General features: G+C 37.7%; 1 protein-coding gene across 1 annotated transcript in view; it reads right to left on the reverse strand.

The window, feature by feature from the left end:
- Positions 1–13,282, reverse strand: part of AQP9 (aquaporin 9) — a 51,124-nt gene extending 37,842 nt beyond the window's left edge. The window contains exon 1 of the mRNA XM_004010567.6: positions 12,960–13,282. Coding sequence (XP_004010616.1) covers positions 12,960–13,070 — 111 coding nt within the window. The 5' untranslated portion in view covers positions 13,071–13,282. The remainder of the gene's footprint in view (positions 1–12,959) is intronic.
- Positions 13,283–13,963: the final 681 nt, after the last annotated feature.

Consider the following 13,963-nt stretch of genomic DNA (forward strand, 5'->3'; position numbering starts at 1 on the left):
CCAGATTTCATATTTTATTCTCTACAGGTAACTAATAACAATATTTTCTGGTATATCCTGTTAAATGTGTGTACATTTTATACAAATGGGAATATTTTCTACCTGCTTTTTCATTTTAAAAGTTTAGTGAGTCTTTCTATATCAGCATATGAATATTGGCCTCATTATTTTTAACAGCTGCATAAGAGTCCGTTACAGCAATACACTCCAATTTCTTTAAACTACCTGTTGATAGAGGAATAGGGTTTAGGGGGAGGTTTCCTGCAAAGAAAGAGATTAAGCCATGTAGACTTATTCTAGGATGAGGACTAAGCCCTCAGGTCCTTTTTGGTCTTGATTGACTGTCCTGATCGTGTAGCTTAGAGTGTATCAGCCCATCTATCAAGATGGCTAGGGGGTGGGGTGCACATTTTGCTGGCATATTTACTTTTAAAGCATTTGCTTTGCTTTGCAGGGTCAGTGCACATAGCAATCCTACCTCAGACATGAAATAAGGAGCCCACTAGGTGCAGAAAGTCACTTCTGGGTGCTTTTACATATTGATTGATTCTATGGATTGTGATCTCATTTCTATGAGGCTTCCCTCCCTCATAATCCTCACATTATGAGTCCTCTGCGTCACAAGGGTGATAAATAAGGAGGAGACAGCTTCTGCTCTCATCCCACATTCTCCTTTCTTGTCAAGTAATGAGAACATGTTGCAACAAACTTTGTCACTAAAAACTAAGCAGCTACACATCTGGAAAGTAAAAAACAAAAATATTTCCCTTTCAAAACCCAGCAATCCCACTGCTGGACATACATACCGAGGAAACCAGAATTGAAAGAGACACATGTACCTCAATGTTCATAGCAGCACTGTTTGTAATAGCCAGGACATGGAAGCAACCTAGATGTCCATCAGCAGATGAATGGATAAGAAAGCTGTGGTACATATACACAATGGAGTATTACTCAGCCATTAAAAAGAATACATTTGAATCCGTTCTAATGAGGTGGATGAAACTGGAGCCTATTATACAGAGTGAAGTAAGCCAGAAAGAAAAACACCAATACAGTATACTAACATATATATGGAATTTAGAAAGATGGTAATGATAACCCTGTATGCGAGACAGCCAAAGAGACACAGATGTATAGAACAGACTTTTGGACTCTGTGGGAGAGGGAAAGGGTTGGATAATTTGGGAGAATGGCATTGAAACATGTATACTATCATGTAAGAAATGAATCGCCAGTCTAGGTTCAATACAGGATACAGGATGCTTGGGGCTGGTGTACTGGGATGACCCAGAGAGATGATATGGGGAGAGAGGTGGGAGGGGGATTCAGAATTGGGAACTCATGTACACCCGTGGCGGATTCATGTCAATGTATGGCAAAACCAATACAGTATTGTAAAGTAAAAAAAAAAAAAAAGTAATGAAAATAGCAAGTTTTCTGGGACAAAATTAAAACTCAGGGATCACAGAGCTTATTTTTGGCAGAATCAAATATGGTTTTATGAGTCTGCAGCCCTTAGATCAGTGACTCAGAACAGACTTTTCTCCCCAGGTCCTTTGGAACTCTGGAATTTCCCAAGTTAGTCTGGCCCTTGGGAATGTTCACTACTGGCCCAGTAGTATGTTCACTACTAATAAGGGGAAGACTGCAGGAAAGCCCTTCTTCAGCTGATACTGACTCAGAGTCTAAGGATTTGAAGAGATTCAGCCTCATTTGGAGAAAGCATAGGGTTTCCCTCTGACCTGCCTCTTGAGATATCTGTATGCAGGTCAGGAAGCAACAGTTAGAACTGGACATGGAACAACAGACTGGTTCCAAACAGAGAAAGGAGTACGTCAAGGCTGTATATTGTCACTCTGCTTATTTAACTTATATGCCAAGTACATCATGAGAAACGTTGGACTGGATGAAGCACAAGATGTAATCAAGATTGCCGGGGGAAATATCAATAATCTCAGATATGCAGATGACACCACCCTTATGGCAGAAAGCAAAGAACTAAAGAGTCTCTTGATGAAAGTGAAAGAGGAGAATCAAAAAGTTGGCTTAAAGCTCAACAGTCAGAAAACTAAGATCATGGCATCTGGTCCCATCACTTCATGGCAAATATATGAGGAAACAATGGAAACAGTGACAGACTTTATTTTGGGGGGCTTCAAAATCACTGCAGATGGTGACTGCAGCCATGAAATTAAAAGACACTTACTCCTTAGAAGAAAAGCTATGACCAACCTAGACTCCATATTAAAAAGCAGAGACACTACTTTGTCAACAAACGTCCATCTAGTCAAAGCTATGGTTTTTCCAGTAGTCCTGTATGGATGCGAGAGTTGGACTATAAAGAAAGCTGAGCAGTGAAGAATTGATGCTTTTGAACTGTGGTGTTGGAGAAGACTCTTGCGAGTCCCTTGGACTGCAAGGAGATCCAACCAGTCCATCCTAAAGGAAATCAGTCCTGAATATTCATTGGAAGGACTGATGCTGAAGCTGAAACTCCAATACTTTGGCCACATAATGTGAAGAACTGACTTATTTGAAAAGACCCTGATTCTGGGCAAGATTGAAGACAGGAGGAAAAGGGGACGACAGAGAATGAGGAAGTTGGATGGCATCACCAACTCAATGAACATGAATTTGAGTAAACTCCAGTAGTTGGTGATGGACAGGGAGGCCTGGGGTGCTGCAGTCCATTGGGCTGCAAAGAGTCGGACACTGAGCAAAGTCCATGGGTTGCAAAGAGTCAGACACTGAGCGACTGAGCTGAACTGAACTGAACTGGTAGGGTTTCCTAGTCACTCATGGTCACATATTCCAGGTGGGAGAAAGGGAGCAGAGAGCTCTTCACCACTGCACCCACACTCATCGGTCTTCTCCTTTTCAGTTTTCCACCTTATGGTAATCATTTCTGGTTGGTGATATACCTGGGCAACCTAGCAGAAGCAAATGCACACCTGTTCTGGAAGAGCAGTGCCATAATTTGGGCCCTAAAGATTTCCCACACTGAAGAATAAACCTTCCTAAAGAGCTTACAGTACAAATCCATGAAACACTAAAGGAAATGATCCTTTGTGAATGAAGCAGTGCATAAAATAAGTATGAGGATTACCAACTCCAAAACTTGAGATGATGGGAATAAAGATGGAAAGGGAGGTCTGGCGTGCTGCGATTCATGGGGTCTCAAAGAGTTAGACACGACTGAGTGACTGAACTGAACTGTAAATATGTTAGGCTTCAGTTAAACAGATTTAAAAAATAAACACCTAAGGAGAGAAAATAAAAGCAATTAAGCACAAGAACCAAATAGAATTTCTAGAAATGAAAACATATTAAGGAAACTGAAGATGTAATAAACATATTAAACAGAAGCCTAGATATAACTGAATAGGGAATTAGTGAATCAGCAGATTTGAGAGCACTACACAAAATTCATCATGGAGAGGTTTAGATGGATTTGTGAAAGTGGTTGGGAGAGGTAATGAAAAAAGTGAGAGCATCAAGCATATATACAAGTATAATAGGAATTCTGAAAGAAAAAAAATAGAGTCTGGAGGAGAGAAAAGATAATAAAGCTGAGAATTTTCCAGCATTGGTGAAAAGTCCAAATCTTAAAATTGAAGATGAGCAATGAATCCTGGGCACTACAAAACAAATAAATTCATTCCTAGTCATATTATAGTAAAGTTTCAGGAAAAAGGAGAAATTTGTAATAGTAGTCAGAGACATGCAGATTATTAAGGACAAAAATTAGACCAATAATAGACTTGTCAATAGCAATAATAAAGATACTGAGATGATACCTGCAAATTGCTAAACAAAACCAACGATCAACCTAAAGCTTATCAGCTAATTTATCATTGAAGCTTGAGGGTGAAATAAAGACATAGTCAGACAAAGACTACCCTTCCTGGAAAATTTCTTTAAGAAACCTTTTTTTTTTTTTTTTTACTGCACAAAGAAGCCAGCATCTGAAAGAAAATAAAGGGTGAATGCAGTAATGATTAACAAATAAACTGGTAATTGATAGTAAATTCAAATAAGTATTCACTATTCAAAACACTAATATTAAGCTCAATGAGTATAATATTAGATAATAATGTCATAAGATGGGGTAGTTGATTACAATTAGGCTTTTAAAACATTTTTGTGTTGTTCAGAAGGAAAGAGATGTTAATTCATTTTAAAGTTTGTTAGTGCAATAATACATTTTGTAAGGATAAGTACTTAAACAATAGAAAGTAAGCAGAGGAGAAAAGGGAGAAATAAAGAAAACTGATGGGAAAATCAACTCAATGGGATAATGTAAGAAATGTCAAAGCAGAAGCTAAGTGGAAAACATAGAAACCACATTAAAAATTAAAGAACAAAATGCATATATATGTATGATTGAGTCATTTTGCTGCATAGCAGAGATTAGCACATTATAAATCAAAATACTTCAATAAAAAATAAATGAAAATTAAAGGGCATCACCACAGGTACAGCAGAGATTTTTAAAAGCTGGAAGCCAATACTATGAAAAATCATTTCAAAATTACCGCTTTCACTAAATGTAAATGAAACATAGCTTTAGAGAAATCTACTTTCAAACATCTCTCTTTCTTTTTCATTTCACATGCTAAGTAATCTTTAATGAACTGGCAATCCTCATTTTATACAAAGTGTTCCATAAAACAAAAAGTGGGAAAAAATTCCAATATATTTCATGAAGTTAATATGCTGCTGGTAATAAAAGTAGACAGGACAATATAATAATTGAAATTATAGTCCAGATCCTTAATGAAACATTGCAAACTAAATGCTGTGATTAGATGGGAATTAATCTCAGGAATGTAAGGATGATTTAACACTAAAAATATTTATCAATGCAATTTTCTTTATCAACAGATAAGAACAGAAACCCATGTGGTTATCTGAATAGATGTAGAAATGTATAATTCGACAATTGTTCCTAATCAGAGTTTTAGTAAATGAGAAAGAGATAGGAATTTCCTTTCTCACATCAAGAATGTCTACCCAAAACCAAGAGAAACTATTGTTTAATGGTAAAATATAAGAAGCAGATTTTTAAAAGCTGGGGATAGAACAAGAATGACACAATTATAACTTCTAGTAACATTGAACAAGAGGTTCTGATTATAATAATAAGAAATTAAATATTTAAGGACTAAAAAGAAAGAAAATTAAAAGCTCGCATATTCTCAGAGAAAAGGGTATTATCTATGTCAGTACAGTCCAATAGAACTTTTTTCAATGAGTGAAAAGTTCTATTATTATATCTCTGCTGTCTGATATGGTAGCCAATAGTCATATAAGGTTCTTGAGCACATAAAATAGAACTAGGAAGGGTGGAAACTAAATTTCTTATTTTATTTAAGATTAATTTTAATTTAAGTAGCCACATATGTGTAGTGGTACTCAAATGTGACAGCTTTGAACTATACAGAATATCTAAGACAATCTTAGACTTATTTGAATTAATAAGAGAATGACCAAGTTTGCTGAATACAAAATCAATATATAACACTCAGTATTGTTTCTAAACACTAGTAATAACCAATTAGAAAATATCATTTAAAAGGTACTATTCACAGTAGTGATCATAACCAGAAGATAGCTAGAACTATATCAAACAAAAATAAATGTATGACTAATACCAAGTAAATTATAAAACTTTGGAAAGAAATACGAAAGCAGACCTATGAATGAAGAATTATTTATGGGTGAGCAGATTCACTATTTCAAAATGTCAGTTCTGTCCAGAATACTGTAAATTCAGTGCAATTCCAGTCAAAATCTCTACAGGGTATGTATGGAACTACAGATCCTAAAATTCATGTGGAGGACTAAAAGGCTAAAAATAGCTAAGACAATATTGAAAAAATAACAAGAAAAGTACCAGATAACAAAAATTATTTAGAAAGCAATCATAACAAAAATATGTGGCAGTGGTATGGGTTTGGACAGAGAGATCAATGGAACTAAATAAAGTCTAGATATACACCACATTTATATGGGAACTGGTATATAATAGAGATGGCATTACAATCAGTAGAGTCAAAATGGTACTGGAACCATTGGTGATCCTTCCAAATAGAGACACCTACTCTACATTCTACCGCAAAATAAATTCTACACAGGGAACTATACTCAGTATTTTATAAAAATCTATAATGGAAAAGAATCTGAAAAATTATATATATATATATGTGTATATAACTGAATCACTGTACTGAAACCAGCACAACATTGTAAATCAACTATACTTCAATAATTTTTTTTAATTCGAATAATTCAAGCACCTAAATGTGAAAAGCAAAATACTAAGCTGTAATTAAAACACAAAATATTTTTCAAGTCTGGTTTTGAATATCAGTATCCTATAACCAATAAGAAAAAGTAGAAAAACAAAGACAAAATATGCAGAGGATATGAAGAAGCAATTTCCAGAGGAGAAAAATCTCAAAGTTTAGTAAACACGAGAAGATCAACTGCACTAGAAATTCATTAAAATTTCTAGTGAACTTTTATTTCCTGTATATCAAATAGACAAAAATAGAAAGTTGAAGCATATCAAGAGTTGACGAGTATATGGAAATGGGAATTCTTATATTACTTCCTATAGTATAAGTTTGAAACCACTTCGGAGAGCAATGTTAAAATACACATAAAGGTGAAGATCGACACACCCAAGGCCAAAAAACCCACTTCTCACCCGTGGTGGATTCATGTCAATGTATGGCAGAACCAATACAGTATTGTAGAGTAAAATAAAGTAAAAATAAAAATTAAAAGCAAAAAAGAAAAGAGGAACTCATGTACTAGGAGGCCTGAACAGGATGTCTTTAACAGCAGAGTTGGTAACAGTGACATGCTGCAAACAACGTTAACAGTTCATGACGTGAATGGATATCCACACTCGCTGTCTGGCACAACAGTTAAAATGAATCACCCACGTCAACATGGCCCCAAATGGATAAATCTCAAAAAATGTCTTCGAGGGAAAAAAATCTCAAATGGTAGAAGGTATAAAAACTATGAAGCCCACATAAAAGTTTATGAAACATCCAAAATAGTAACATAGATTGTCATGGGAGGCAATAGTAAAGTGCAAAAGCATGTGTAAGAATGAAGAGAACCCAGAGAGGTCTGATTCTAAATCCAGCTCCACCACGCATTTGCCTGTGAGCAAGGTGTTCCATATACTAAGCCTTCATTTCCCCACCTGTAAAATAAGAACAGTTTCCTTATCTCACTAGATTTTTTTCAGGATTAAAGTGAGTATTAATGCCCTTCGGCATTCTTTGACTTCATTACATAACTCTATCTGGAGTGAGAGAATCTTCCACTTCAGGCCTCTGCACCCGCGTTGAAGGCACAGGGCAAGAGCCCACATAAGACCTCATGGCTAGCTCTTCCACACTTAGAACCCTGGGCTTTCTTAAAGTGACAGAGCACCCACATGCAGAAGTACAGATCCAGGAAAGGCAGAGTACTAGACATACGCTGTAAATAAACAAAAGAAGCAGATAGTGTTGGCGGTGGATCGTCTTTCCCATGTTCTGCTGTGGTAGAAAGAGCATTGGACAGAATTCTGTGAGTGAGCCCATGTGTCTCTGTTTCCTCATCGGAAAGACACGGGGATCAGACAACAGAGACAACTGCATCCCAGTGTAAGGGCCTATGGATGAGGCTTCTTCCACGGCTCTGGGTAACAGGCCATCCAAGATCAACAGAGGCTCCCGGCTTATTGGCCCGCACATTGACAGCTCTAGCTCTGTGGGGTCCACAGTCCTGGAGGTTGTAGGCCTGGAGTAGGGCGTGGCTTTGCAAAGCTATAAGCTTGAACCAAGCAGAGAGGAGACAGGACAGGGGCATTTCCAGCCAGAGAGGAAGACAGAAGATTTATGAAGTCTCTTAAGGGCCGCTTCCTTTTAGTTTCTTTGTTCTAAGCCACAGATTGGTCTCACAGAGGAGGATCTAGAAAATAGAAATATTAGGGGAAGAACAGAGTGCCATGCATGGCCAACATGTTTATCAGAGCCATGAAGAGATGGCTGAACCACCTTAGAGTTCTGATGTTACAGGGGGGTGAATGTGATTGTAGGTGGTTGTGCCTGGGTGCTCAGATGCTAAGTCATATCTGACTCTGTGACCCCATGGACTGTAGCCCACCAGGCTCCTCTGTCCATGGGATTCTCCAGGCAGGAATACTGGAGTGGGTTGCCATTTAAGAAGCCTAAAAACTTCATGCTAATAGACCTATGAAATGTTCATGTCATGGTCATGTCTGTCCTATATAATAGTCTTTTGACACTCTACTGTCTAATGTATTTTAGGCTATAAAATTAAAGTTCTCTTGGACTTCCACATGAAAGGTGTTAATTCTCACTGAATACTGGTATTGAGGTGGCCAAAAATTTCACTTAAGTTTTTGTGAGATGTAATAGAAAAACCCAGATGAAATTTTTGGCCAAACAAATATATTAGGAATGACTGAAGTCAAGATATTAAGCCTAGCTCTTATGTTCATGGGCTGGGTGACCTTGGGTGAACCTCTTGATTGTGTTACATCTATTTTCCCATCTGGCAAAATGGAGTTCATCATATTTCTCTTTCTCTCTCTCCTTCCCTCCCTCTTCCCCTCCTCTCCATGGAGAGTTATGAAAAATAAGCAACAGCCCAGATGAAAAAACACTCCATGCCTCTTAGAGAAAAAGCAGAGTGGAAACCCAAGGCCCAGTATGTGCATAAGACAGGATAACTGGGCTCCATGCTGATTCCTAGGACCTATACTTGCATCAGCCTGTGCCTTAGCTTCCCACCAACAAGAAGGGCAAAGGACATCCACCCTTACTCTTACCTCACTGTTGTCCTACCAGTCTCTAGGAACTCCAGATAATGTAGCAGGCCAGGATTGCCCTAAATTACACCCTGCAAAGTGGCCTTAGTTTAAGAACTGGCTAATTTTAAGAACTTTCCTATTTCACACTGAATGCTAACCCTATATTCTTTAGTTTCAACAGCTTCCTAATATGGACCAGACCTATTCCAAGATCTGAGCACACTTTGTAATAATCATTTGAGAGCCCTATAATTTCTGTAACCAGCCTCTGCCCTTTCTATTTCCCTTCAGGGCACAGATCAAAGATATTACTTTTAGCAAAAGTGCTTGCATTATTTCATTCTTAGATAGGCTAAAAAGTAGATGTCTAATGTACAGGCTTGACGGGGTGAGGAAAAAAATGTAGGGTCTTTCCCAGTATACAAGTAGATGCCATCCACTTCTAAGTCTAGCCCTGGAAGGGTGTCCTTCCACCATAAGGGGAAATATGGCTGCTGGCTGGGCTGTTCACCTTAGCATCTCCAATAGGATGGGCTCTGTATCAAAGAATCCTGGAATGTTTGGAGAGAGAGGAGGGTACACAGAATAGTGAGGAGTGAACATAGATCCTGTGAGAAATAATGAGAGATCTTGGGAAGTTCAGCCTCCTAAAAGAATTATTAATTCAATACACATTGATGGGCTTCTTTTATATATGGGCAGAGTTCCGTAGTCAGTTCTAGGGAAAGGTATGGGCACGATGCCCAGGAGGGGACAAAGCAGCTATTTTTAAATACTACAAAGACTCTCAAGTAAGAGCAGAAGGATCAAGGGGAAAGGGAGCTAACATGTAATGAGCTTCCTGTGTCAGGAATTTTACATGTAGTGTATATTTAATGTGCAACCTGAAACCCACACGTCATGGGCCCACATGCAGGGGGCTGAGAAGACTGTTATCTGCCTTCACCTTTACACCCTTCCACCTGAATTGAGTAGTTTTTTCTTCTTGGTGGCCCAACTAACGATCTGGTCTCATCAGGTGCTCACCAATTAAACACATATGCACACAGTGTTAACTCAAGGCTCCAGTCTATGGAAATATTAAAGCAGAATCTGATTTACTATCTATCAAAGACACTACCAAAGGAATTCCAGCAATGGGTAGAAGTATGCGGAAAGTGTAGGCTTTATAATTAGAAAGAACCCCAGTTCACTGCAAAACCCACTGGTTTGGGGCAGTTACTTCATCTCTTTGAGCCCTCATTTCTCCAACTGTTTACAAGTGATAAATGTAGGTAAAGAAGCTAACAAACAGTAGATACTTATTACTTACACCCTATATTTGCAGCTCAGTGCTTCTAAACCTCTTCTCTGTGATAGGAAAGATGCATTGCAACCTGTCTTCCTCACACCAGTAAAGGCAAAAAGGCCTGCCTATCCCAATGTCTGGACTTCCCTGGTGACTCAGCAGTAAAGAATCCACCTGTAATGTAGACGATGCGAGTTTGATCCCTGGGTTAGGAAGATCCCCTGGAGAAGGAAATGGCAACCTACTCCAGTATTCTTTCTGGGAAAATCCCACGGAGAGAGGAGCTTCGTGGGCTACAGTCCATGGGGTCACAAGAGTCGGACACTACCTTATGACTAAACCCCCACCACCATCCATCCCAATGTCTAAAAGGCCAAATTAGAGCTAATTTTTTAGGTTATGACTTAATTATTTTAATATACAGAGAATTTTTCATGGAGCTTCTCTTCCCTTAATGCTAATAGTAGCCCTTATCAGTCATTTATACCACAGTGTGAATGAGCTTGAGATGCTTCCCTTAAGAGCACTTTTCAAGATTGGGGTGAAAATGGCATCAGACTCCCAGTGTCTGGGTGAAAATTATCTTTACAAATAAAGTGAGTCCTTCATATACACTCTGCCATTTTTTAGTGCTCCCTTTGCTCCATGCCTTATCAACATGCAAACTTTTTACTAGAGAAAGTAAGGTAAAATGCACGTTTTCTAATAAAGCAGAAATAATTACTTTGGATAACCTTTGAGCAAGACCATGTAGATTTATTAAAAACTAAAATTTTAATTTACATGTATATTGAAAAAATACATTTTTGCAGAATTTCCTTGTTTATACATTCCCACAAGCCTCAACAAAATTGAATATTATAGTCAGAAAGATTTCATCAGGGTTCATTTTAGAACAGTATAAATAGAAATCAAACATTTCAAGAAATGATTGGCTTTAGCCGGAAGATACAAAATTTAATTTTTCAGCAGTGTCGAGATATTATTTCTATAGCTGCCACCATGAATTTTAGGGGAAGAAACATTACTATTTGTATGAGCAGAATAGTGAATAGCTAAATTTCACTTTCATTTACTCAACTAGACAGGATGAGATTATGAAATAGATTCTTATGAAGATATAAAGAGGGTTTTAACTTTTTTTTGGTTACAAAATACACAGATGTTTAGCTCACTTCCTCCTCTATTTTATTTGCAGAGCACTTAGACTTGTAACTGAATTTACTTCACTTCTCTGTATCACAGGTCACCCTGAGGATAAAGTTAAGCTGGGATAACCACCACTCTTCCCTTTGGGACCAAATTGTCAAGGAACATAACCACAGGATTTCTGACTCCCTGAGGGCAATTTTTCAGTAAAGAGTGACTAGAATCAGAAGAATCTTGGACTTTTATTTTCTCTCTTTTTTTCCTTCCAACGCTCTTCTCCCCAACACTGCCCTCATCTAACTAACTCACGTAGATGAGAGGGGAGGATGGTCAAGAGGGAGTATAAGAAATTGTCCTAATACCTTGAAGATACTTGAATGAATCATATACAAAGAGGTTTTCAGAAACCAGAAAACATATCGCTCTGTCTCATTTTACACTAGTTCAATTTTTTGAGTCCATATTCATTTCTTAGTCTTGGATTAGTCTCCTGAAATGTTACGTATTTACACAAATCAAAGAACTTTAAAAAATGAGGTATAGCAATATGGTAGTTCAGGTGTACAATATACTAATTCAATATTTGTTTATATAGTAAAATGAGCATCACAGTAAGTCTAACTAATGTCTATCTGCATACATAATTATATATTTTTTTCTTATGATGAGAACTTTTAAGATATAATCTTAGCAATTTCCATGTATGTAATATAATACTATTAACTATAGTCACCATGATGCATATCACCCAAGAACTTTTCATGTACAAAGTTTATGGATAATCCTCTATAATCTTAAAAATGAAATTATTCGTAAATGGAGTAGGGAATCTTTGAGCAGATTTTTGTCGTTTTAAAGCAAGTTAAAATCAGTAGCAGCTACTCATGAAAATAATCGCACATTTAACTTTTGCTCACTAATGGTTTGAGCCCAGCTAAAAATTCAGGATACAGAGAATGATGGAACATGCAACAGGATGAAAACCTAGAGCCCATGCCGCTTAAGTAAACTTTCCAGACTTTTGTTAATAGCTGTGCTAATCTTCAGGCAAAATCCTCAAAACGTTCTTAGAATACATCCTTCCTTTACATCTGACAATTTTTTTATAACTGTCTAATTGAAACTCTTTAGAGATTAGTTTGAGTTAAACAGAGGAGGCAACTAATAAAATTACAGCTGGACCATTGCACAGTACACTATTTCTACCTAATAAATTAGTGCATTTTTAAATTTAGTAAAAATCAAGTGATCTGACAACACAATCTTTGCCAAGCACTTGTGATAACAAGCTGTCTCTTGGCATCCATATTTATTGATTATTGATAAATCAGCTTAACATTTTTGGGGAAATAAGCAGGGTATAAATCAGTTAAGCAAAGGGAAAAATTTTCTAACAGCTAACTTTAGTCACAAAGTCATTTTAGAGCCCGAGTAAATCTGTAAAATGAAGAAAGTATTTCATGCCCCTCTTCCTCTCTCATCCACTTTTGTGGCTAAATGGAGTGAGTCAGCAGAAACCTAAAATGTTGGCCACTGAGTAGCCAAACAGCCTGGAAGTAACTTGCTGATTGCTGAAAGAACTGAGTCTAATGACGAACTCAAAACAAAGATAAAAATTTTTATCATGAGCTAGGTTACAATGAGGCATCCTTGGTTCAAAATTCAGGAAATACTCACAATCATTATAAATGTACCCAAGAACTCGGAGAGTGTTTCCCTGGCTAAAGTGTTCTTCAAGACCAATCTCTGCTTCAAGCTTTTTTTCTTTTGTTCCATCTCAGGCTGCATCTTGGGGCTTCTTCAAAGACCACTCGTTTCACCAACACCTGCTTCTTCTGATCCCTACTTCACTGGCACATAAAAGTTTTTAACAACTGCTCACAGGTTCCTGGTGATGTCTGATTCGATTATCCAGTCCCAGTTAGAATCTGTGGTTTACTCCTCTGGTGGTGAAGTTGTCATTCCGTGGTTGCTGCTGTTTATTTGAAATGGCGAGGTAGAACCTGAAATCCTGAAAACAACCCTTTTTGTGCCTGATGGATTAATCATTACCTTTCTTTTCATGGTACTTTTTTCTCTGTTGGTTTTTTGTTTCAAGAGATGAGAAAAGAGATGTATTGGTTGCGTCGTTGCCAAACCACAGCGATGGGCTCCAGTCCAGGAGAGATTTACATGTTGCACAATTGCAAGCTTCTGACTTTTTTTTTTTTTTCTGTTTAGAAATGGTTGGTTGAAGTGTAGCTTGGAATTGTCAAATCAGACACATATACATCCAGTGTAAACATTCTTCTCTGAAGGCACTTTCATGCACATTATAGAACATGAATAAAATATAGATGTGTTGTTCTGCAAAATTAATCACTCTTTTTCTCTTCCAATAACATTTCAGTGATTTAATTGCAGCTCCCTGATGATGTTGAGAACCACTGCATTTGTTCTAGAGATGAAGAGATTACCGTGTGTGTGCTCAGTGTCTCAGTCACTCTTTGTGACCCCCATGGACTGTAACCCATCAGGCTCTCCTGTCCCTGGGATTATCCCAGGAAGAACATCAGAGTGGGTTGCCGTTTCCTTCCCCAGGGGCTCTTCTTGACCCAGGGGTCCAACCTGCATCTCCTACATTAGCAGGCAGATTCTTTACCACTGAGCCACCTGGGAAGACCTGAAGAAATGAACATACA

The sequence above is a fragment of the Ovis aries genome, chromosome 7 (genome assembly GCF_016772045.2).
Source record: "Ovis aries strain OAR_USU_Benz2616 breed Rambouillet chromosome 7, ARS-UI_Ramb_v3.0, whole genome shotgun sequence".
Classification (NCBI taxonomy): Eukaryota; Metazoa; Chordata; class Mammalia; order Artiodactyla; family Bovidae; genus Ovis; species Ovis aries.